Source organism: Rhamphochromis longiceps, linkage group LG2 (genome assembly GCF_057381845.1).
Source record: "Rhamphochromis longiceps isolate RC_006_pf linkage group LG2, R_longiceps_female_GT1.1, whole genome shotgun sequence".
In the NCBI taxonomy this organism is placed as follows: Eukaryota; Metazoa; Chordata; class Actinopteri; order Cichliformes; family Cichlidae; genus Rhamphochromis; species Rhamphochromis longiceps.
The window spans coordinates 26,228,314-26,252,286 of record NC_140558.1 but is presented as its reverse complement, the minus strand read 5'-3'; the positions used below and the strand labels follow the sequence as shown (position 1 = coordinate 26,252,286).

The following is a 23,973-nucleotide window of genomic DNA, read 5'->3' as shown; positions in this document are numbered from 1 at the left end:
TTATTAGACGCATTACTAACAACTTTGAGTTGTCAGTAAGTCTATAACAATGTTGCCATTTCATTCAGTCTGTTCCATTAAACCTAAAACTAGAGCTGTTCGACTTTGGTGTCGTTCTAAACGTATTTAACTCGACTTCATTAGAGTTAGCATAACTTGTCCTTCTGAAATTGAGATCCCTTAATTTATTTAATCGGTTAAACTTACAATGTTTTATAGTAGACATGGAACCGTGCAGGCTTAATCGATTCTGTGAGTTTCTGTCACTGGTAGTGGTGTGCAATACTTCATATTTTGGTATCGATCTGATACCAAGTAAATACGGGCCAGTATCGCCGATACCGATACTTTCAATAAATAAGGTGGATGCGTCCTTGAATTGCTAAATCTCAATTTTCATGACGTTAAGTGTTTTTTGTGATGTTTCCTTTTTTATTATTAAATAGTTAAAACTCAGGACATAATTAGGACAAAGTTTATAATTAAATAGAAAATGCTTTATTATTTTGGCGGGGTGTGGCCTGCGATGCCGCATATGCAATCACGCCTCGCCGGCTTAAAACCTGTGCTCTGCTTGTGTTGTTGGTGGTGGTGGTGATGGCAGCGGGAGAGCTGCAGCCGTTGAATGTACTGTTACAGCAACCGCATGATTATTGTGAGAATAAATGATGCTGCGAAGCATGAAAACGCCATCGGGTCTGCTGTGGTGGTTTACAGTTTACAGTTATTTTTTTTCTTAAATAAAAAGCGCTCGCAAACCAGTAAACAAATTAAAACAAGTACTGTTGAGAAACTATAAAACAAAACACAAGGGAGGGGAGGGGGAGCAAAGCATGCCCGCTCTGCACAGCATTGCAAACAGCAACCTGCGTAAAACTTTACAGTTGCACAGAAAAAGCTACAAATGAATTGTTCACTTGTGAGCTATTACCTCTACTGAACATATTTAACTAAACATTAACAGGCAATAGATGGTGTTTAAGCTCTGAAGTCAGCACAATCAGCACAGTAAAAACCACAATGTGGTCATTTACTCATGTAAACACATATGAACAGTGATGCTGTTGTTTTAATTATAAGCTGCCAATCTGTGGCTGCAAATCTTTGGCCAAAACAAAGTCAAATTTGCAAAGCGATTCACACATCCAGCATCATTTTGCAACACCACATGTCTCAGTTCAGGTGGTGTGCTTATGTTTAAAACAGCGCACTTGCTCGAGTTTTAGGGGTCATACAGCGTACCTGTCTCCACTAAAACAGCAGACGGCCCATGTGGTTTAAATGGGCAGGAATCAATACCACTGGTTGCTGTCTGAAAGATTCAGTGCTCATATTTACATTCTCAAAGGGCCTATTTTCATTGCCAGGCTAAGAGATCTATCATCACCCTTAACTCCCTGTTCTTGTCAGACATCACCGACATTAACCCCGACGCATTCACGCTCAGATCTATCGGCCTTCTACGGTCAGAAGACTGAGAGGACAAGAATGATCTGAGAGAAATCACATGTATACCTTTTCACCTACAACAAACCGTCTTGACAGTTTGGGCACAGAGGAAAGCGATGTGTGTGGACTGGAATTCAAAGGGTCACCTTAAAATGTATCAGGGTTAGTACACCAGCGAAGACCTCCTACACTCTTTTATTTGGCTGTTCCCCTCCACCCCTCCCATTCCTCTCTTAAACAAATCCTTTTCTTTCTGACAGCCGACTAACTCTTAAATAAATCCTGGTTGATGTGAGATCCTGGCTGTTCCCTTCTGACCCAGACAATACCCCTCCAAATACACACACAAACACAAAGAACCTCAGGGCAGAGCTGTGACCTATCCAGACTTTGACCTGTGTGGGTGAAGCAATCAAAGTCCTCGTGGACCCAGATGTCCTCTTGGCTCTTAAAGCAGCACAGTCTCTCCTCTAATTTTCCCCCCCCTCCTCTTCTCTTCTTCATTCGCACTCCTTTCCCTCCAGCCCCTCTGGAGACTCAGTGATAACCAGGGTAGACGTGAGGAGGAAGGGAGCAGAGGAAGGAGCGGTGGAAGGAGGGGAAGGAGGGTGGTGAGAGAGAGTTGCGATGTCCCGACTCAGGGATATTTAATCCTCTCTGTGAGGGGCAAGAGTTTCTCTCCCTGTTTGGTTTTGGGAGATCAAAGAGGCCGTTCAGATTCGGAGCGAGATGGTTCGCTCTTTCTCCCATTGAGCCGACAGACGCTGCACACACTTGCACATACACTCACATACTTGGGGTGAGCTGTGAGGACACTGTGGTGGTAATGAGGCAGTGATTGATGAGACTTTATGCTTCTTTGCTTCACAGTCTTAAACCACCAGTGTTTGAGCAGACTCCAAATGAAATCAAATCTGTCTGCAGAAAGAAATCAGTTAGTTAAGACAGGAAAAAGAAAAACACAATTAGCTTCTATTAGCAGTATCATAAAATGTTTCTTTTGCTTGTTTTGTTTCTCAGTTATAATCACAGAATTAATTTCTTGCTTTGGGAATCTTTGTCCTCCCACGTGCTCCCACTGTGTTTCTTCATCTGGCATCGGCCCAGCAAAACAAACACACCTGGAGTCGGGTCAGTGTGGTGGTATTTGCACTCATCTGCAGTAGGAGAACACACCAAATGCAGCTGGCTGTGGGCCGTGGCCCTAATGCTAATCTGAGTGCATTTAAAAAAAACATTTTCCCACTGCTTTGGACATTTACCAGGACAAAGTTGATAATTCAGCTATCAGGAATTGGAACAATGCTCTAAAAAAAGAAGATTTCTGAACTCTCTGTCTCAATATCTTAGAGTGATCAATTTTTAACAAATCTTCCATTCCAGTGTAAGATGAGCATGCAAAATGGCATCACCAATTTAATTTCAGCGCTCATCAATTTCTTGTGCTGTCAAATTAAAGCAAAATAGCCACGGAAAATAAATACATTGCATAAAGTTGATTATCTGCAAACTTGATAAAACTCATAAGTACTTTTCCATTGTTTCTCTGGTTTAACGAATGCATGAAAAAGTATGATTAAGCTGGCATCGCTTTAATTGTTATCCTCACAAATGGTCCTTTCAGTCTTCTCTGCAAAGGTAGGTGGAATACTAAACAACAATCAAACTTAGAATCCATCCATCCATCCATTTGCAAACTTGGAATCCTTTTAATAATATTTTTCATCAGGACAGATTTTTTTCAGCTTTCATTTATTTGTTCTAATTAATCAAAAACATTTTAATCTTAGTGGTTTGTAATCAGAATTATTACCATAAGTATAAGGGACACTTTTGCTAGAAATTGGATGAAAAATCCAGAGCGTCCAGAGAGTCCAGAGTTACATTTTGTATAAAGATTTGATTTTGATGGGAGTGTAGATGCAGTAGGTACAGATACTGGGCACTGAACAACAAAAGCAGTGACTCTAAGAGTCCTGTACACTGGGCATATTTTGCATTTGATTGGGATGATCAGGAGCAGTGTGGGTCACATAAGAGTCACAAAGATTTGTGTCGTTTTGTTCAGGCTAAGCAATAACTCATAATGTGCTCATACAGTCTGTAGGCTACACTCATTAATGTTAGATTTCCCAGAAAATACCATCAATGCTGCAGATTGTTTGTGGTTTTGTTTTTGTTTCAATGTATGTTAAAAACATTAACTTAATATTTTTATTTTATTAATACCAGTTGTAATTCTGTGGTGCTGTTCTGGTCTTTAAGTGATGACGTATGAAACCTGCTTCTTTCCAAACTACTCTGCGTTTATTAAGGCTGTTGTGTTTTTAACATGTTTTAATGCTTTTTATCTTGTTCTATTTAAACTGAACAAGCCCGTGAAAAAAGGCAGTGATCACTGTCGGCCTCTCTCAGTTTTATTACCACTGTTTATTTTAAAGCTCAGTTTTTAAATCCTTACGATGTCACTACAGCCCAGCACACACAGCAGTATATTAATGACTAACCTCGTATTGTGGATGGATTATCTCAGTTGTTCTCCTGACTGAAGTTTGGTCCGTTTACAGCATCCTGCCATGCGATTGCATTTGTCCCTAACCATCAGGAACCCTCACGTTAACTTTTATCGAGTGGAAAAAAAAAATTGCATTCATCCTCCTGCTTCACTGTGCTAATGTGTTTATATTGTGCTAACCATAGCTGTGTAGCTAGCCACCACGTAGCATATCATTATATACCAGCTAGTCCAACTTCGTAACCCTGTCTTCATTTATGTCGGAAGTGATAGCAGAGCTGTACGTTTTAATTTTTTCAGAAATCTCTCAGTCAGAACATGCTATACCATCTTTAGATAAAAGCTAGCAAGCTAACTTCCTGCTAACTTCTGACTCCGTTAAATGACATAGATTTTGTTTTCATGGATGCCTGGATGTTAAACTTAATTCTTACACTTGGTAAAGTAGCAACACTGATCATTTTATTGAAGATGAAAGAATTTAGACAGTATTTAACTCTCAGTGATGCTGCAGTGTTCCTTTGACTTTGGGACCTGAAACTGTCACGGCCAGATCAGTAGGCCGCTGACTAGTAGTGTTCTCTCTCTTGCTCTCTCTCTCTCTCTCTTGCTCTCTCTCTCGCTCTCCCGCCAGGGCGGAACTCATGGTGGGTTCGCGCCCTCGGCCCACGCCCCTCTGAAGAGGAAACACCTGGGCCTCATCAGTGCAGCCAGCATTTAAGTATGGGCTCAAAATGTGGTCATAAATATTTTGTACTTGTAAAAAAGATTTGTACTTGTAAAAAAGATTTGTATGTGTAAAAAAAATTTGTGCGTGCGTAAAAAAGATTTGTATGTGTAAAAAAGATTTGTGCGTGCGTAAAAAAGATTTGTATGTGTAAAAAAGATTTGTGCGTGCGTAAAAAAGATTTGTATGTGTAAAAAAGATTTGTGCGTGCGTAAAAAAGATTTGTATGTGTGAAAAAGATTTGTGCGTGTGTGAAAAAGATTTGTGTGTGGACTTGGAAAAAAAACCCCTGCAAGTTACAAGTACGAATTTTGACCCCATTTTTCTTCCTTTAAGCTGATTGGTCAATGTCATGTCAATCACAAATTAAACAATCCAATCAGAGAACAGATGGGTTTGGCTGTCGGGGGGATGCTTTACGGACCTTCAGGTCCTGGAAGGGTTGCAGATTGAAGATGGAGGACAGCGGTGCCGCTTCTGCGGCGCAGGTAAGGTTTAGTTTATGGTTTACTGGAACAAGCTAATTGTCCAGACATATATTTTTGAATATCATGTTCGTTTACTACACTGTAATTTTTCACGGTGCCAAAAGATAGCTTAAAAAGGGCTCTCAACATTAGCCCTAGTGTTGCATGTGTTTAAATAGTCTCCTGTGTGGCACGGTCTGTCTGCTTAAACATCAGCATCGTGGAGAATTATGTGTTTGGATTTAAGTGTAATCCCGATGAGATGTCGTTTTGGTAATAATTGGAACTGAAATGCTCTGACTTGACCTTAGCACTGGTCCCAGGTCACCCCCGAGTTTGTGTTAGAGTAATACTACAGTAATTACAGTATACAACAACTTTCAGCAGCTACTGAAAGTTAGGGGACCTAGCTTAACTTTCAGTAGCTGCTAACGCATTAACGAGCAAACCGCGCTAACGTGTTATGCTGCGCTAACGGAAAATCGGTTAATGTCATTTTAAGGAGATTACTGCTGACAGCACAAATATATGTGTGTGTATAAAGTATCTGATTTCAGTTTTCTTCTACTACTGTAATTATGGCTTAACAAGCTTCCTCAGTGTTCTTTTAAACTCTCACTCATGACTATTAGTTATACTGTTAACTATTTTAATATTAGGTTAATAAGGGAAAAAGGGATATATCGGGAAACCATATGGTATTGTTTAAATGAAGATGCAGATGTTCAATAACATATAAATATATTTTCAACAGGAGCCAAAGACTGCAATAGAGAAGGCTATACTGAATCTTGTGGGAATTCTGTCAACTTCCCAGTCTGATATTAGGAGTAGAACTGCAACCACATCTGTTACTGCGACAGTGCCTCAGCAAACCCCAAGAGTGAGCACCCAAATAGAAATGCAAAGGTAAAAAGAAAAAGAAAATTGCCAGTAATGCTACTCCTTTCTTTTTTTTTCGGGGGGGAGGAGTGTTATGGAACAGTAATCAAAGATATTCAGTAAAGTAGAAGCCCAGATAATTAGGTTTGTATTTCAGTTGTTCATATTTTTAATATTCTTTTCCCTGTATTCTGGAGAAGACATAAAATCTGTACTGACAAGGATATAATGAATACTGGATTCAAGGAACCCTTTTGGTTTTGAGTTACTCTTTGGTTTTGGTTTAAAAATATAATTCATAGGCTTTAACCTGGCATGCACAAAAGTAAAATGCTGCATCCAGGATTTGTCTCTATTGTGTGTTCAGCTTTTACTCTTACTCTCTTTTATGGAAGTCATCTTTTTATTTAAACAACCTGCTCTGCAAATTACCTATGCTCTTGGATCCTCCTTAAACATCATTATGACATTTCACCTTAACAGTAATGCAGTACTTTTCCAATCAGATGAGTAGTCTTGCTTTAATTTGGAAGAATTTGGCGCAGTGTTTAATGCCTCAAATGTATAATCTTATTTACAGGTCATTTCCAGCAATGTTTCAAAGAAGGCAATCCAAAGGAAAGAGGCCTTTCCCAGCTCCTAGTAATGTCATACATGCAGTTCGCAACCTTCAGTTGCAATTCTGTCTTTTGCCTGACTCCACGACAAAAACCCCAAAGAATGAAATACGGCTTCTTCAAGCTGGACTTGGAAGGCGAACTCTCAGCATAGCTGACAATGCTGATCATGAAGAAGTACTTCTAATTTTAAACTTTAAAATTAAAATTGAAAAATGTTACAATTTGATTTGACAAACTAATGATGAGGAAATGTTTGATTTCTTTTAACCCTAATTTAGATTACTGTAGCTCTGCATGAAGAGTATCCGAAGATGAAGACCCTAACTGGTGGATGGCTCTTGTATAAAGCAGGAGGTAAGTCATTTTAACTCCCCGACTTTGTGTCTGAGTTAATAGAAGACATTTACTTAGAGCCAAAAGCATCCGGATAAGTTTTACAAGAAGCTTTTTTGTCTAATTAAAACATTTCTAACACTTCTTCCGAGAATAACTTATGGAACACTGATATGGCTTTTATTATTTATTTTTCAAATTTGTAGGCATGGTCTTTTTTTTCGATTAACTCACTTTTTTTGTGCATTGTGATTGAAAAGCTATAAAGGCATAAGATGCACATCAATACACTTCCATTGTTTACAGGTATAAGATCAACAGTACAGCACCACTTAATTAAAAACTTGAATATTCGGAATATGTTTATGGATGAAATATTGTTTTGGTCTAGTGATTCATTCAACATTTTAAGCATTGTTTAAAAATGAAAAGCATAGTTTGCTACAAGGTAGTTTTTAAAGACATTGCTATACAAGAGTAGTGTTCCATAATGTTATGGATTTATTTGTACTTTATGATCTCAACTTTTAGAACATTGCTGTATTGCGAATGCATTATTTGGTTTTTGTTCCATATTCTAGGTGGTAGCGGACAGAGAAATCTCTCTCTAGTATCTCAGGGAACACAAGGCTACACAGCCAAGACACTCAAGATGGCCACCAACAATGGAAAAAATACTCTTTATATTGTCCCTCTCCAAGAAAAAATTGATACTACACCTCTTCCACATGATGCTGCAGAATTCAGCAAAATGCCGAAGTCTCAGTGCAAGACCTGTGGTGTGACTATGCCTCTTCAGCTACTTGTTTGTCACGTAGAAAACTGTGTACAAGTAAGCCAAATTCAACAGTAAAACAAACATTGCTACCACCTTTGCTAAAAACTAAAACTTTTTAAGTTGTATTCTTTTTACTACTTTCAAAATGGAAGGACAGAATATTATGCTTTACCCAAGACTACTTTGGGTGAATTTCCAGAGTCAATGTATGTGCTGAAATCAGTCGTAAGTTTTGCTCTAAATGTCTGTGAAGTTTCTCAGTTATCCCAGTCATTGTAGTCTAAAGAGTTTGCAAAGAAAACATCTGGACTTCTATAAGTTTTCTTGAAGATGTGCCACCTCTCATCTGAGAAGCTTCTTCGTTTCTTTAGAGCATAGGTGTCAAAACCTGTCCCGCAGCCTAATTACATTTGCCCTGCGAAGCCATACCAAATTACTATTAGAGTTGGCCTACTGGTATTATACAGCTAATATATATATTGTTTAGTATTAAGCTTTGCTTGTTTCATATTCCGTTTTTTAGCAAAACGTGTTTGAGTCCATAAGAAAAGATTCATTCTTATATCTGGAGGAACAAATATATTTCAATAAATATTAATGTTAGCCCGCGACTTTGTTCCAGTTTTGAATTTTGGCCCACTGTGTATTTGAGTTTGACACCCCTGCTTTAGAGCAATTGGTGGAGAGTCCAAAACTTTATGCCCTATTGGAGTGTCCCCATGAGGGGCGTTGATCCCCTAGTTTGCTCTAAATGACAAATCGTGAGCAGCATGTAGCTACCATAAATGTGTAATGTAACATTAGATTCCTTTACCAGGAAGCCGCGTGTGAAAGCATAACTGACCAGGCACATCAGAATGAAGTCCAATTGGAGGTGAGTTCCCAGATATATTTAACATTGTAATATGGACAATACAAAATTCCAAGCAGATCTTTGTTCAACTGTTTCATTATTTGCTAATTACCTGTGGCATTCTGTGCTAGATTTGGACTGTTCATCTTTGCTAGGACTAAAATAAATACACTTTTTAATTGCAATATCCTCTTCAGCCTTCTTGTCCTGTTTGTGGAAATCATTATCCTCCAGATGACTTGGTCTTGCATGCCAGTACATGTGGTGATCGGTAAGTTCATTTTAGTTGGACAACACTAAACAAATGCTATGTGTAGCACATTTATAGTTGCTCTTGCTTCTGTCTTTGCATCATGTCATAGCAGGGGCTCATCCTTATCTAACCTGTTCATCTTCTATGATCATGTTGACCACATGGATGAGCTTTTATCAGTGTTCATCCTGGCATTTTAACAATATACTTTTGCTTCTTTAGAGTGCATTGTTTAGGTGACCTTATCTTTTATTGACAGTATTCCTGCATCCATCTATCGATCGATCGGTTTAAACACTGATGTTTTTTTTTTCTTTTGCAACACTTTGGGTAAAGTGAAGTGGATGACCTGCATCACGCAGCACATGAAGTCAGAGACACACTTCTCAATTTTGCTGCTGAGATGAACACTGACATCCCAGCCAACAATAAGGAAGGTACTTTTCATACCAAATGTCAGAGTATATTTAAAATTCCAAATTGACGTGCTTACCAGAAAGTGTGCTGGGCCTTAATTTTTTGGCTTACTGGGTTTACAGTACAAAATGTTATTTTTGCATACAATGTACTTTATCTTTTAGTAGAACAGTGGAAAAAGGCCAGTGATCCCCAAGATGCTGCAGTTTTGTTTAAGAGGCATCTCTTAAAGGAAAAGGAGGAGAACCCCAAAATCACAGCTATCATTGACATTCGACAAGATCAAACATCCCAGAGCCGAGAGATCATTGCTTTCTACAAAAGACCACAGATTGATTGGGCAGGACCTTTTCGTTGTTCTTTACAAGGTAATGCTTATGGTGAAGCATAGATTCAGTTACTTTCTTTAAAGGCTGTTTAACATTCCAACTTGGTAAATGAGAATTTTCCATTAAAGGGTGCTGTAAAGCAGTTTGTAACTTTACTTGTGTTGTTGTTGTTGTCTTTTTCTTTTTCCCAATTTTAAAATAGGTGACACAGCTGTTGGCACTGGGGTCCAGAGACATTTTTTCAGCATGGCAATGCTAAAGTTGCAACATGGCTTTAACATCCATAGCGGTATGTTTCTATATCCTTTTCTTAATTAATGTGAGATGAGTTTTTAAAATAATCCATCGAGAAATTTACTCCAGAAATTTAAAAAAGAAAAAAGATTGAAGTATTTGCATCATGTTTGACCACTTCATTAATCAACTACTTACGTCAATAGATAACGCTATACCTTTTTTATTTTTCTTGTACTGTTCTTCTCCAGGTGCAGCCAACATGACCCTTCTCTTTGAGGGACAAGAGAACCATCTAGTGCCTTCTACTTCTCAGATTTTGGCAGACAGTGACTTATTTGTGGTAGCAGGCAGAATGATTGGGCATTCATTTTTGAACGATGGGCCACGATTGCATGGCCTCAGCAAGGCTATTATTCACATGTTGGTCCATGCTGATAGAGACACTGTCACTGTACAGCTCGATGATGTGCCAGACCTAGATATTCGTTCTACAATTTGCATGGTGAATACTAATTTACTTCAAGCCTTTGTGAAATCATAATTTAAATTAACTCATTATTTTTATATACGTGTAAATACCCCCCCCCCCAAGAACATGCAGATTTTTTATGCAATATATTTGCAACATACTAAAATGGAATTTTTTTTCCTCTATAAGCTTGATGGTAATAAACACCTCACTGAGCAGCAGAAGGATGACATTAACAATTTGGCCATTTCCTGGGACTTGCCACCCGTTAGTGCAGAAAACCGCAGATGGCTGTTCCAACAGCTTCTCCATCATGCAGTAAGATTGCCCTTTAAAAAATTTTTTTAGATTGTCATCACCTAAGCAAATGTCATGTGGTTATTTTTAATTATTGTTTTAGGTGATAGGCCGAACTAAAAGGCAGACAAAACACATCAGAAAAGGTCTGAAGGACACCGGATTGTTGACTATGCTTCAACAAAGACCTGACACAGCCTCAGTGGTCTTTCCCCAGCATGAAGACAGCATTCTTACTGCACAGGTATTTCAATGCATTTCTAATATGCCGACTACAGTGACAAGGCTAGATGGCATGACAGTTAATGCTGCTTTTAGGGGAGGCTGTAGCTCAGGAGGTAGAGCAGGTCATCTACTGATCAGCAGTTTGACCCTGGCTCCCCGCTCTGTATGAATTTTTGGTAGGAAGTACAGAAAATAACAATGTGATTGTGACAATGATAATTGTTGTAGAAAAAATTTTGAAGGGTCTGGGAGAGTAGAAAATTAAGAATCAGTCCTTTTACCATTATACTTTAAGTGAGACAAAATGATTGATTGATAATACAGTGACAGAGGACCAGGAACACTGTATGTCCTTCTGACAACACATCCAAGATTTGCCATCCTTTCAAGGATTCCAGCGCTGTCAACACGACGCATGGAATCCCATACTCTGTTCCACTGCACCCTGTGGCCCAGTGCCCTGAGGCATCCTTTAACCATTCTGTAGCCTAAAAAGACATTCCATAGTGAAAGAATCACAACTGCACATTGGAAGGCACTTATAGTACAGTAAATCAAACTACTAACTAATCATGACATTCAGCTAGTGTTATTCATGTAAATATGAACGGTTGCTAGCAAGAAAAATAAAATAGCCTTATTACAAGCATTATTTTTCACATGAATAACTAACCCAGATTTTTTGATTCCTGTTTTATGGCTGCAATTAAGTTGTCAATTTCATCATCTGATAGTGAGCTGTAGGTTGCCGTTATTGAGAGGCCCCACTCTTCCATTCTTCGTCGGACTGTTTTCTGCGATATGCCCAAAAGCTTGGAGATACAAGGAACGGAGAGGTCCATCTTTATTAGATCTTTGAGGTGGTCTTTGGAAACATAGAGCTTTGGCCTCCCCCGTTCACCAGCTGAGCTGTCAACAACAATGGCAGACCTTCTTGTATCCATATCGGAATGGATGAGGCAGATGAGGTGGTGAAGAGCTTCAACCACCTAAAAAATGGTTGCATTAAAATATTTAGTTGGATGAAATCCTGGAATTCAGTTTTACCATCTTACTATCATTATTCTTATACCCAATCTTTATATTGAAACACAGAACAAAATTTCATCTTGGATTTAACAAGGCAATGGATGACAGGTGCATTTGTATAGCATAATTACTACACTGTAAAATTAACATTATAAGATACATAAGAATGGCATATATTGAAACGATTTTTAAAGATAACCAAAACTAAATCAAATAAACCTACCACTGATGGAACATTAATATGAGCAGAAAGAGAACAGACTAGAGTTGATGCGTTCACGCAGAGGAACTCAATATGATCAAGGTCCAAGGGCTGCTGTTGGTAGGACTGCACCAGCCTATTTTGAAGGTTTTGGAAAACATGTCTTCCTAAAGCCACCTGAAAGAAGAAAAAAATTATTCAATTACTAATATCATATGAAGTGCATTGAAGGAACAATGAAATGTCAAACTGCGTAAAACTCAATAAAACCAAATAATATTCTCATGAAATCTTTTTATTTTGATTAACTTTGTAATACAGTAAAGAAACTGAATTGCATTAAAAATTATTTTTAAATATGTTTTATCCTGTGCCACCTTGCTGTATTCAAAAAATTCAAACAACTTTACTTTAATAATGAAAAAAATGAACCCACCAAAGAGTCACAGGAACATCCCAGGTTCTCTGTTCTGGAGGGAGATCGACCAAGGTCCACTTGATTTACAGTCACCTGTTAAGTAAAACAATCAGGCAATTTTCAAAGATTTACACGTTTCTCTATGGATGTATCATACACTCTACTATTTCTCTCTCTGAAGTACCCTGTGGATGTTCCCATGATGACACAGATGACCCACAAATTTAGTATAGCACACTTCAAAACACATAACCCGATGCAGAAAGACTTTAAAAGTCCCTAAACACATGTGACATCTGTTAGGGTTGAAAATTTACTTTACAAAATTATTAAGTAAGGCTGTTTCATTTTTTTTTAAAGATGTACACAACGCAAATGTGCTCATAAGCATGTTGGCACTCCATGTTTGAAGGTTGAGAATGTCATTCAGCGCTGTATTCGAAATATTGCAGGTACACATAGAGTGCAGAGGGGTTTTTTGCAGTATGCTTACAAACACACGATAATGGTTAGATTAGTCTCTGGATTAGGGAGGCTGAACAACATGCCGTGAACTGGGCCTTAGAATCAGCATATGTTTTTATTGTCACAGTATATAAGCTGTAAAGCCCGTTTCAGCATTATCCTTTTTGGGAAGCTGGTTCACACAAAAGGCTGGCACTATAAACTTGTAATTTCAACTGCTGAAGCAAATCCAATCTTTTTAAATCATTTTCTCCTGAATTCCTTCTTAAATTTTTGAACAGGACACATCCAGCAAAGCAAATATCAACAGACATTAGCTTACTGACACCAGACAGACACTGCACTACAGTTAACTACAGAAGCATTCTTGGTCAATCTGGTACTGTATAACAGAGTACTTCTCAATGTCACTGCCTATAAGCTGTCATAAATCCCAAAACGCTCACTCAGGAAGCTTGTTAAGCCATAATTACAGTAGTAGAAGAAAACTGAAATCAGATACTTTATACACACACATATATTTGTGCTGTCAGCAGTAATCTCCTTAAAATGACATTAACCGATTTTCCGTTAGCGCAGCATAACACGTTAGCGCGGTTTGCTCGTTAATGCGTTAGCAGCTACTGAAAGTTAAGCTAGGTCCCCTAACTTTCAGTAGCTGCTGAAAGTTGTTGTATACTGTAATTACTGTAGTATTACTCTAACACAAACTCGGGGGTGACCTGGGACCAGTGCTAAGGTCAAGTCAGAGCATTTCAGTTCCAATTATTACCAAAACGACATCTCATCGGGATTACACTTAAATCCAAACACATAATTCTCCACGATGCTGATGTTTAAGCAGACAGACCGTGCCACACAGGAGACTATTTAAACACATGCAACACTAGGGCTAATGTTGAGAGCCCTTTTTAAGCTATCTTTTGGCACCGTGAAAAATTACAGTGTAGTAAACGAACATGATATTCAAAAATATATGTCTGGACAATTAGCTTGTTCCAGTAAACCATAAACTAAACCTTACCTGCGCCGCAGAAGCGGCACCGCTGTCCTCCATCTTCAATCTGCAACCCTTCCAGGACCTGAAGGTCCGTAAAGCATCCCCCCGACAGCCAAACCCATCTGTTCTCTGATTGGATTGTTTAATTTGTGATTGACATGACATTGACCAATCAGCTTAAAGGAAGAAAAATAGGGTCAAAATTCGTACTTGTAACTTGCAGGGGGTTTTTTTCTAAGTCCACACACAAATCTTTTTCACACACGCACAAATCTTTTTCACACATACAAATCTTTTTTACGCACGCACAAATCTTTTTTACACATACAAATCTTTTTCACACACGCACAAATCTTTTTCACACATACAAATCTTTTTTACGCACGCACAAATCTTTTTTACACATACAAATCTTTTTTACGCACGCACAAATCTTTTTTACACGTACAAATCTTTTTTACAAGTACAAATCTTTTTTACAAGTACAAAATATTTATGACCACATTTTGAGCCCATATTTAAGCCAGGGAGTGGCTTCTACTCATCGCTGGATCGTTGTGTGTGACTCGCGTCAGTGCAGCCCGGCTCTGAGCAAGTTCTCTTTTGCTTCCCTGTGCAAAACCTCTAACGTGTGTTTCCTTCTGTACATAGATCCCCTGGACCCGACCCTGCATTCCCCGAGCGGATTCCCTTTTTGTGTGAGTGTTTGGAGAGAGAGTCAGAAGAGGAGCAAGTGTCTTTTCCCTACCTGGATTTCCCCGGAGCCTTTTCCCTGTCACCGCTTTGTATATAGCACTATCCCCTGCACTGTTTGTATATACACCTGGTGGAACTGTAATAAATACTGACTGTGCCTCTGAGTCCTGCATGTGAGTCCTCAAGCGAACCGTGACAGAAACAGATTTTGGACCCGGATACGGCTAATGACGTCAGACTTAAAGACCGGATTAGCCATACTTTGATTACTTTGATTTGGATATATACACTCAGTTTAACCATGGACATGGTCAGCAGCAATACTATTCTGTGACATCAAGGGGGGCAAAAGAAAACATCACCCGAATTACAATTACGTGACCGTCACCAACCTGAACAATTGATGCGATGTAGGACAGATCCATGCTTTCATGACACTGGTACAGCAGAAATCAAGACAACGGTGTGGCGCATTCAGAGATGCTCTTCTGGATACCTTAGTTGTAAAGACTGGTCATTTTCTCTGACCTTTGGCATCAACAAGGCTTTCTCACCTCCTGCTCACTGGATATTTTCACTTTTCCACCTATTCTCTGTAAACCCTGGAGACATGAAACCATGTCATATTCAGAGTAACTTAAATCACCATTCTTCTTCATTCTGATGCTCAGATTGAACTTTAACAGGTCATCTTGATACAGTTTCAATAGTTGCCATGTGATTGGCCGATTAAGAAACAAGTGTATCTAATAAAGTGGCCAGTGAGTTTATGTAGCCTCCAGATCAGAATCAGAATCAGAAACTTTATTGTCATTGTCATGAGAACAACGAAATTAAGAATGGTCCCCGATCATTGCATCATCCCTAGCAATATCAAAATATAAATAAAACAATAAAATTCAATAAATAAAATAGATAGAATACTTAAAATACTAATAAGATATAACAGTAAAACATTCACATACATTCCCACACACATGCTTCAGACCGTGCATAGATTAACACAAGAGTGGCGTGATGGACATTTTTTTTGTAGTATTCAGATGTGTTATTGCAGTTGGATAACAGCTGTGTTTGAGTCTATTAGTCCTTGCTCTGATTGCCCTGTACCGTCTGCCTGAGGGCAACAGTTCGAACAGGGAGTGGCCAGGATGTGAGGTGTCTTTTATGATGTTTTGGGCCTTTTTAAAACAGTGGGCGTTGTGTAGAACTTCCAGTGTGGGGAGAGGGCAGCCAGTGATCTTTTGGGCGGTGTTAATGATCCCTTGGAGTGCTTTCCTCTGAGCCCCTGTGCAGCTAGTGTACCAGATGCATATGCAGTAAGTTAGAACACTCTCAATGGTGGCTCTGTAGAAGGACACCAGCAGTCTCTGTGTGATGTTATTCCTCCTGAGAATTCTCAGGAAGTACAGTCTCTGTTGGGCCTTTTTCAGCAGCTCGGAGGTGTTCACACTCCAGGAAAGGTTCTCCTCTATATTGACTCCCAGGAAGCGGAAGCTTGCCACCCTTTCTACACAGTCCCCATTTATGAATAGTGGTTGGATCTCTGCCTTTTTCCTTCTGAAGTCTATTATGAGTTCTTTGGTTTTTGAAGTGTTGAGGAGGAGGTTATTGGCCTTACACCATGACGTCAGCTGCTCCACCTCGTCTCTGTACGTAGACTCGTCTCCCTTGGAAATGAGCCCCACCACTGTGGTGTCATCTGCAAATTTCACAAAGATGTTGCTGTGGTGGCGAGGAGTGCAGTCGTGTGTGTAGAGAGAGTAGAGCAGTGGACTGAGCACACAGCCCTGGGGTGAGCCAGTGCTGAGACTCAGGGCTGAGGATGTGTGATGGCCAACTCTGACTCTCTGTCTACGGCCCGAGAGGAAGCTATTGACCCACATGCAGGTGCTGTATGGAAGCCCAGATGTGAACAGTGAAGCCCTGAAGTGTCTTAAACCTGTATTTTTTGCAATGAGCACCAAGGGGAGGCTCCTTTGGTTGCAGAGGCAGTAATATGCTATTTTTTAACTTATTTAATGCTAAACTGTTTCCTAATGAATATATGGTACCAGTTGCTCGCTTCTTTTTAAAAAAAATATATAATCACAATGTTCATTTGAAATCATAATTCAACTCAGATTGAAATAGGTGATAAAGCTGGAGACGTTTTGGACGTGTTCTTTCTTAACCAGAGGTTATTCCTGGCTAATGTCTGGTTGAGTAAAACAAAGGCTGAAGATGTCAAAACAGGACTAATGGGTAACACCAAGATGGCTTTGTCCATTTCATATAGAGTCATGTATCATCTACCAAACTTCTGGCATTGTGGCGAGCTGCTTGCACTCTTACTCTTGCCTGAGGAAACAGGAAATGTGGGAAACAGTACGGTTAGGTCAGAAAATGTTTGGACACCAACACATATTCCTCAGTGTCAGCAAAGCGCAAGACACTAGATTTGAAATGACAAGATAAGTTGCAGTTAAAAAGTAGACTTTAAGCTTCAGCGGAGTTGCTCATTTTGGACGTAAGGCCTACACCTGTGGGTGATCTGTCATATCAAAAACCGTCCCGGGATATTTCTCGAGATAAAATACGCTAAGCAGCTCTTACTGCATCCAACAGTAAAGTGCAGGCTCTGCTGTTCGCAGTGATGTAATGCCTAAAATGAGTTTCACTCCCCTTGCAGTACCCCTTGCCAATGGTTTATAATGTTACTTAAAAGATATTCTGTGAGTCATGAAGTGAGTACATTTCAGCGCTTTCTGTTTCATCACCCTGGAGGAGTTTGTTAACAGTGGGAGCCGTAAACCGCGTAGCTGGCGATAAGAAAAGTGATGATTCCAATGTTTCCTTTCCATTTGTATTTTAATTTTATCCCGAAACACACACACACACACACACGCTCATACGGACTCAAATGTAAACCTGGCAGCTCCCCTGCCACTCGGCTTCTGAGGTTTGGAGGTCTCTGATAGGAAGCCTCTGAAATGGAAAAGAGATAAGAGTAAATAAACAAATAAATACAATAAAACTGAATTTGTGCTGGTTCAGTGCACACAGAGGAAAAGAGGGGGAGAGAGAAAAGGAGGGAGTGCACTCTGCGAGGCCTGACGGCGAATCCCACAAAGGTGCATTCTCAGTAAAGCAAAGCAAGGTAAATAGCTAAGTGAATTCATGCGAGTTGCATTTATTCTCTGAAATCTGATGGCGAGAGACACCATTTTGACTCAGACAATGAAGCTATCGGTTACTGCCTCTGATATGATCTCTGTCCATTTTGCACTACCCAATTGCTCCAGAAAAGGCATTTTTATTTCCATCACTATGAAGTTATTTGGTGCTGTCAGCTAATTCTCAATGGCACGACAAGCTTTCTTTGGGCACACATCGATACCTTCGCAGAGGAAACCACGCTAAACCAAATGTTCTGCACAGCAAGCCCGCCTTTAATGCAGTGCCACGGGCTTTGATGTGCACCCACACCAACACACCACTCCAACAGCCTTTCTTCTCAGATGTTGCTTAATTACACTATCATAGTCTGTTAATTACCTTATCAGTGGTGCATAATCCCATGGTCAGTGTCTGAACGCCACGTATCAAAGCAAAGCAACGTCTCTTTCATGCGGCGGTTTCTTTTTTCGGAGGCCCTGATTAGTGGTTTGTGAGATTGCAGATGAGGTTATTTTTTACTAACAATTAGTGTCTCGAGGCCAAAATAAAAAAGATTTTTAAAAAGGTGTGTTTATTTTGTTTTGTTTATTTAGTAGTAGCGCTCTAATGGTAACTCTAATTGTTGCCCCAGAGAATCCGTCTTAGTCATATGATTAATGAAAACAGTGCAAGGCTGGATTTTGTAGATATAACATTAAAAGAATAAATCAGCTCACTGGAAAAATGTTTAAATATTTGCTTTCTCGTAGAGAGGGAGTTGATTGACTGAAGAGATGATTGGCCTAGATTAGTACAGCCGGTGTGCTCTACAGTTTGTTTGTTTGGTACTTTTTGGTATTAAAGTAGGCAAAAGATGTTAATTTCTATGCATCTAGTGTACTCATGGGGTAAAGGTAGGGTTAGTTCACTATGGCCATAACTCACATCGATCCAATAATAATAATAATACAGGTTCAAAAAAATCAAGCAGCACACAAGACAACAGGACTCTCTCAAAAAACAACAAGTATGGTTTTTAGGACTTCATCCAGCCATTTAAAAGCTCTAAGCACAGCATTAGGACTGTATGAATTTATCCGTTTCTTACATTGCTGTGGAGGAAACATGGCATCAGTGCATTGAGGTTTGCAGGCATTCATTTATGAACAGCTCTCACAGCATTTCAGTCAGGTCAAGTTCTGGACTTGCAACATTTGTTGCTATTTTGGGGTCATTGTCTTCTTGCATAACCCAATTTCAGCCAAGTTTTGGCTTTTTGACAGAAGAGTTCATTGTGGAATCAGTGACTGCAAGCCGCCCACATCCTGCGGCTGTGGTACGCCCAAATCATGACTCTTCCACCACCGTGCTCGACAGTTGCTATGATACGCTGACATGGCGTGTTTGGTTTTCACTAAATGTGGCACTGTGCATTATGCCCTGACATCATCACTTTGGTCTCATCAGTAAAAAAAAGGGACATTACTCCAGAACTGCTGTGCTTTGTTGAGATCCACAGAGCTCAGTATACTGTAAATGTATACTGAAAAACAATCTCCCCATAAAGCCCTTATTATTTGGGCTGGATCAGGTAATTGTGCACCATCCCTTAATTACACTGTAATAGGCCAAGGCTGGCTGGAGGCTTTCCATGATGCATTGACTGTCTCTTCTTCCTGTTAAAAGGTAGTTTTTCCTTCCCACTATTGCCAAGTGCTTGCTCATAGGGGGTCTGATTGTTGGGGTCTTTGCCTGATAATAATATAAAGAAACCATTCTTGTGATGTTTTTATATTTAATATATAAATAAAATTGAATTTAATTAAACTGTAATTCTCTTGAATTGCTGGGATTCATGCCTACCAATACTTACTTCAAGTGCATTTAATGCGGTGCATATGTGCCGATCTCCACGCATCTCCGTTTTGATGTGGAGATGATAATTAAGAAATAATTGAAGCCGCTAGAGAAGTGTGAAAGATGCATTCTTAAATGTCTGTGTAATTCTGCTCAGAATATGTTAACGTATGCACAGATGTTAATGCAGAATCTACGTTGGGCTCCTGTCTTCGCGCACCTCAGCGCTTCCACATATGTACTTACCCTCAGCTCTGCTTGCAGCCTTACTGGATCTGTCAACTTGGGGAAAATTTCCATTTTGCAGCTAACTCTGCAGCCTTTTGATGGGTGCGTCTTGCCGACTTTTATCTCTCAGCGCGTCTGAAAACTAATTAATATTTTTTTTACTCTCACTCACTCTCTCTCGCTCCCTCCTTCAGGCAAATATTTGTTTCCTCTGAAGTGAGCGTGGGCAAACCTTCTTCACGGCTCCATATGCTGCCAGCTGCCAATCAAGCGAGCTAGAACCCTGAAACTAATCGCAACCCCCTCCTCCTTTCTTCTGCGTCTCCTCTCCCTCTCCTTCAGCAGAAATGAAGGAGCTTGGGAGAGTGATGTTTGTGTGTGAGTGTGTGTGTATGTGTGTAGGGGGTGTTACAGGAAAATAAAGACATACAGTAGAGAAGAAAAATGATGTCTGAGACACGAGCCCAAAGCAGGATCTCCTCTGTTGTGTCTGTCCACAGAGCACTTCATGCTTGTCTCTATGCTAAGCTCTCTGTTTCCATTTTACATCCTGCTATTTATTTATTTACTGTTCACATAGATTGTACTGTCTCTGTGCTGGATTTGTACTTGTTTGCTTGACAGCTCCAAGAGCGAACAGCGTGTGTACACAGTGGCTGGTGTATGTGTGCGCCCTACCAGATAGCTACAGTGGTGCCAAAAAAAACATACAGACTAGGACAGAACAGCTTTGCATGCCCCCACCCCCACGCAACCTGCAGCAGGTGAATGAAGAAGGTAACAGAAATGTATTTTGTCAGTCATACTGGTGTGTTTCCACGTGAGCTCGCTGTCTCTGTAAGATACTCAGTGGTTGAGAGTGTTTCCCATGGGGCTCTTTGTGCATATAGCACCACTGTGGGTAATGAGGGAAGAGAGGGAGATGATGGACAAGTGTCCAGTGCTCTTCTGAGGAACTTTTAGGGCAACATTTTCAGCATTAGCATGAGGCTCGTAAGCCTCTTCTCTTTATTTTCCAACCAGGGATTTATTTTAGACACATACACACAAAAAAATGATTGTATCTCTCATATGAAACATCCAAGACCAGCTTATTCAGGGAAGAGAAATCAAACACACCTGAGTATAAACCATGAGAGTGCATCTCTTGTCTGGGACTATTTTTAAGTTTTTTTATGCTACAGACACAGGGGAAAGGTGGGTGAACATGACCATGACTATGTGCAATCAACTTGTGATCTCTTTGCCTGAAATGGTTGCTTGAAAACGGGGACGAGGTCTGCAGCTGCCTGCAGTCAGCTGCCGTCTTCAAAGTAACTGGTGCGTCGAGATGGTGATAAAATAAGACAGAGTCAGTCTGCTATCAGCTTGCAACTGAATGTGGTCATTTGGCAATCTGTCTGGGATAAAATCACAAATCATGAATCTGTCACTCTCTACATGCTCGAAGGTATTTATTGGAGATAGGTCGCCTCCCACCAGACGACCTGTGCAGCTGCCTTGTGATCAGACGTGGCTGTCCAGAGATTGAGGGTGACAGTGATAGCAATGTAATCACTCTCCAACTGATTTTTCAGTCCTAGGGAAGTTGCTGTGTGACTGCAGAGTGTCCTGACCTTTAGAATAGAATAGAATTCAACTTTATTGTCATTGCATATGTCACAAATACAAGGCAATGAAGTGCAGTTTGCTTCCATCCAGAAAGTGCTTTAGCAATAATATAGATATATTACAGAATATAGATCTATTATAGGTATGTTACAATGTTTTATTATGCAAAACAAAAGCTTATTTACTTGTGTTTTTTTTTTTTAATATGTGTATATTACTGATTTAGTGACTTTTATGTGTAGCACATATTATGTGTAACTTGTGCAACACTTTGGTCAACTGATGTTGTTTAAAACGTGCCGTAAAAATACACTTTGCTTTGACATGACTGAGGCTTCAGGGGCGGAAACTTCCCGGTCATGGTTTGGGTCAAAATATAACTTTTTTAGAATATTGAACACGTGTTAGAGAGATCAGTTTTTCAGGTTTCCCGGTTGCCTAGCGCCACTTCATATGCAGGTAATGACTTAAGTGATAATACCACGTGCAGGTCGAGACATGGCAGCTCGATGGTATTTTTAAAACTTCACTTTATCTCGCTAAAGCCTGATTGGACAACCTGTCTGGTCTTTTGGTGGGAACAAAGAGAAGGAGCCCAATCATGGCTGTTTTCTCACTTCCACATGTGTGGCCAATCCCTGAGCTAAGTGGGAAGTTATAACAGTTATCCACCTAGAAGGTTGGTACTAGATTATCTGACAAGCTTTTTCCACAAAGCATCTGCAATCTTCCACTTCAGTTATTGAATGAGAAGCACCTATGAGCACAGCGCTCACATATACAGGACAGTAATGTAATGACAGTAACGTATTTTGTGATTATTCTGAACCAGCAACGAGTGCCAGACAAACAAACACAAACCTCGTGTCGCTCTATTCAACTTCTCCACTAAACGTAGACAATCTGTTTTCCTTTGCCTTACATCCAGTTTTGACCACACTCAGCAGTGCATTTCACCTATTTGCTCTTTTTTTCTCTTTCCTGCAGCATATGTTGCAAACGTTTGAGAGAACATCTCGGGCGACACAGAAGAACCTCTCTGAAGACTGAAACCACGACATTAAGTCCTTCACTAAGAGTCAATTCTTGTATCAGGCCTTGCTGTGAAGTACAGTCTGTTGTATACATTACACACACACACACTCACACACACACAGGCTTCACTGTCTCCCTCCTGCTATCATCATCATGTGTGTGTAAATGATCCTGTCTTTGTGAGGTTAATTGAAGGCAGGAGCTCTGACTGTCTGAGACATAATCTGTCTGTGTGAAAAGTAAGTGTGCCTGTATTGTGTGTGTGTGTGTGTATGTGTGTGTGTTTAAGGATTGGGTGTTTGAGGGGAGGGATGTCTTTAATATGGCGACACTACTTTTTAAAAAAATACAAAAACAGAAAAAGAAACATGCAGCAACTCTTCTTTATCCCTCCACCTGCTCCCTCTCTACCTCGACTAAAACCCCCAATACAGATTAGCTCTGTGTGTGTGTGTGTGTGTGTGTGTGTGTGTGTGTGTGTGTGTGTGTGTGTGTGTGTGTGTGTGTGTGTGCTGGGTGAGGGGTTAGTGGGTCTGTTCCTGGGGATTTGGGGTTTACAAAAGAAACAAAAAAAAAGAAAAAAAAAAGCCAAGAGTGATGCCATAAGGCTTTGCTTTTCTCTCATATCAGCTCTTATCAGGGCAGTCATTTTTGACAGGAGAAAAAGCCTTTATCTGGAAGAAGCTGTGTCCGTCTGGCCCTGCGTGTGAGCACAGACACACACACACACAAAGAGCCACGCTCAGGGCCTATCGGACTGGGGCTCACACACACACAGAGCAGGTAATCGGCTCACTAGTAGAGTTAGGGGGTTAGAGAAAAGAAGGAAAAAGCTCTTGCCAGAGTGTATCCCGCTCTTTGACTGGATTAAAGCCCACCAGTATTCAGTCCAGGTGCTCTGGAGGACAGAGGGCCGAGGGGGTCCACGTGGGGTTAACTCTCCCTACGGTGCGAGATCACTTCCTGCTGTTCGCCACCTGACACATCGTATGCACGTGGCCCTCAGCACAAACTGGGAAGTACATCAACGCATAGACATACATGGAATCATTTCTGCTGATCGATATGCTCCTCTGATGTTTCAGGGTTCATTTTCAGAGCGTTTAAGATCTTATTACCATGTCATGTCTTTATTCTTGTGATATACATTAACTATAACTATATAATAACACCATAATTGCCGACACTTGAAGTGCAAGATTATTTCTGTTTTAAATGAAGTGATACTGTGTTTCCATTGTAGTGGTTGACAGGGGAGGAGACATAAGAGTTAATTAACTCTGATTAGGATGAGCCACAGTCACTGAACAAGCCAGGGTTCTAGCTCGATACTCCACTCAGTAATTGCTTCCTTTCCTTTTTCTCTTCTTTCCTTTTACTTTCCCTTATATGTCTTCCTTGTGTCCATCCACGCATGGGAAGCTCGTCTTTCATAGAGGAGAG

At 40.1% G+C, this 23,973-nt stretch overlaps 2 protein-coding genes and 1 long non-coding RNA gene across 3 annotated transcripts; 2 read left to right on the top strand and 1 right to left on the bottom strand.

Moving 5' to 3' along the window:
* Nucleotides 1–5,076: 5,076 nt before the first annotated feature.
* Nucleotides 5,077–6,826, top strand: LOC146677309 (uncharacterized). The gene is made up of 3 exons (XR_014907547.1): nucleotides 5,077–5,179; nucleotides 5,913–6,067; nucleotides 6,621–6,826. It is a non-coding gene; the product is annotated as an uncharacterized LOC146677309 (long non-coding RNA).
* An 881-nt stretch (nucleotides 6,827–7,707) lies between these two features.
* Nucleotides 7,708–11,108, top strand: LOC146677308 (uncharacterized). Its single transcript, XM_085379530.1, has 10 exons — nucleotides 7,708–7,825; nucleotides 8,589–8,645; nucleotides 8,822–8,895; nucleotides 9,214–9,314; nucleotides 9,459–9,662; nucleotides 9,826–9,912; nucleotides 10,109–10,362; nucleotides 10,519–10,647; nucleotides 10,730–10,870; nucleotides 11,094–11,108. The coding sequence occupies exons 1-10, from the start codon at nucleotides 7,745–7,747 to the stop codon at nucleotides 11,106–11,108; spliced, it is 1,143 nt and encodes a 380-aa protein (XP_085235656.1). The 5' UTR covers nucleotides 7,708–7,744.
* A 4-nt stretch (nucleotides 11,109–11,112) lies between these two features.
* LOC146677307 (uncharacterized) lies at nucleotides 11,113–14,117 on the bottom strand. Its single transcript, XM_085379520.1, has 5 exons — nucleotides 13,990–14,117; nucleotides 12,519–12,593; nucleotides 12,104–12,259; nucleotides 11,525–11,840; nucleotides 11,113–11,339 (listed from the first exon to the last, which is right to left on the bottom strand). Exons 1-5 carry the CDS (start codon nucleotides 14,020–14,022, stop codon nucleotides 11,113–11,115), a joined length of 807 nt encoding a protein of 268 aa, XP_085235646.1. The 5' UTR covers nucleotides 14,023–14,117.
* Nucleotides 14,118–23,973: the final 9,856 nt, after the last annotated feature.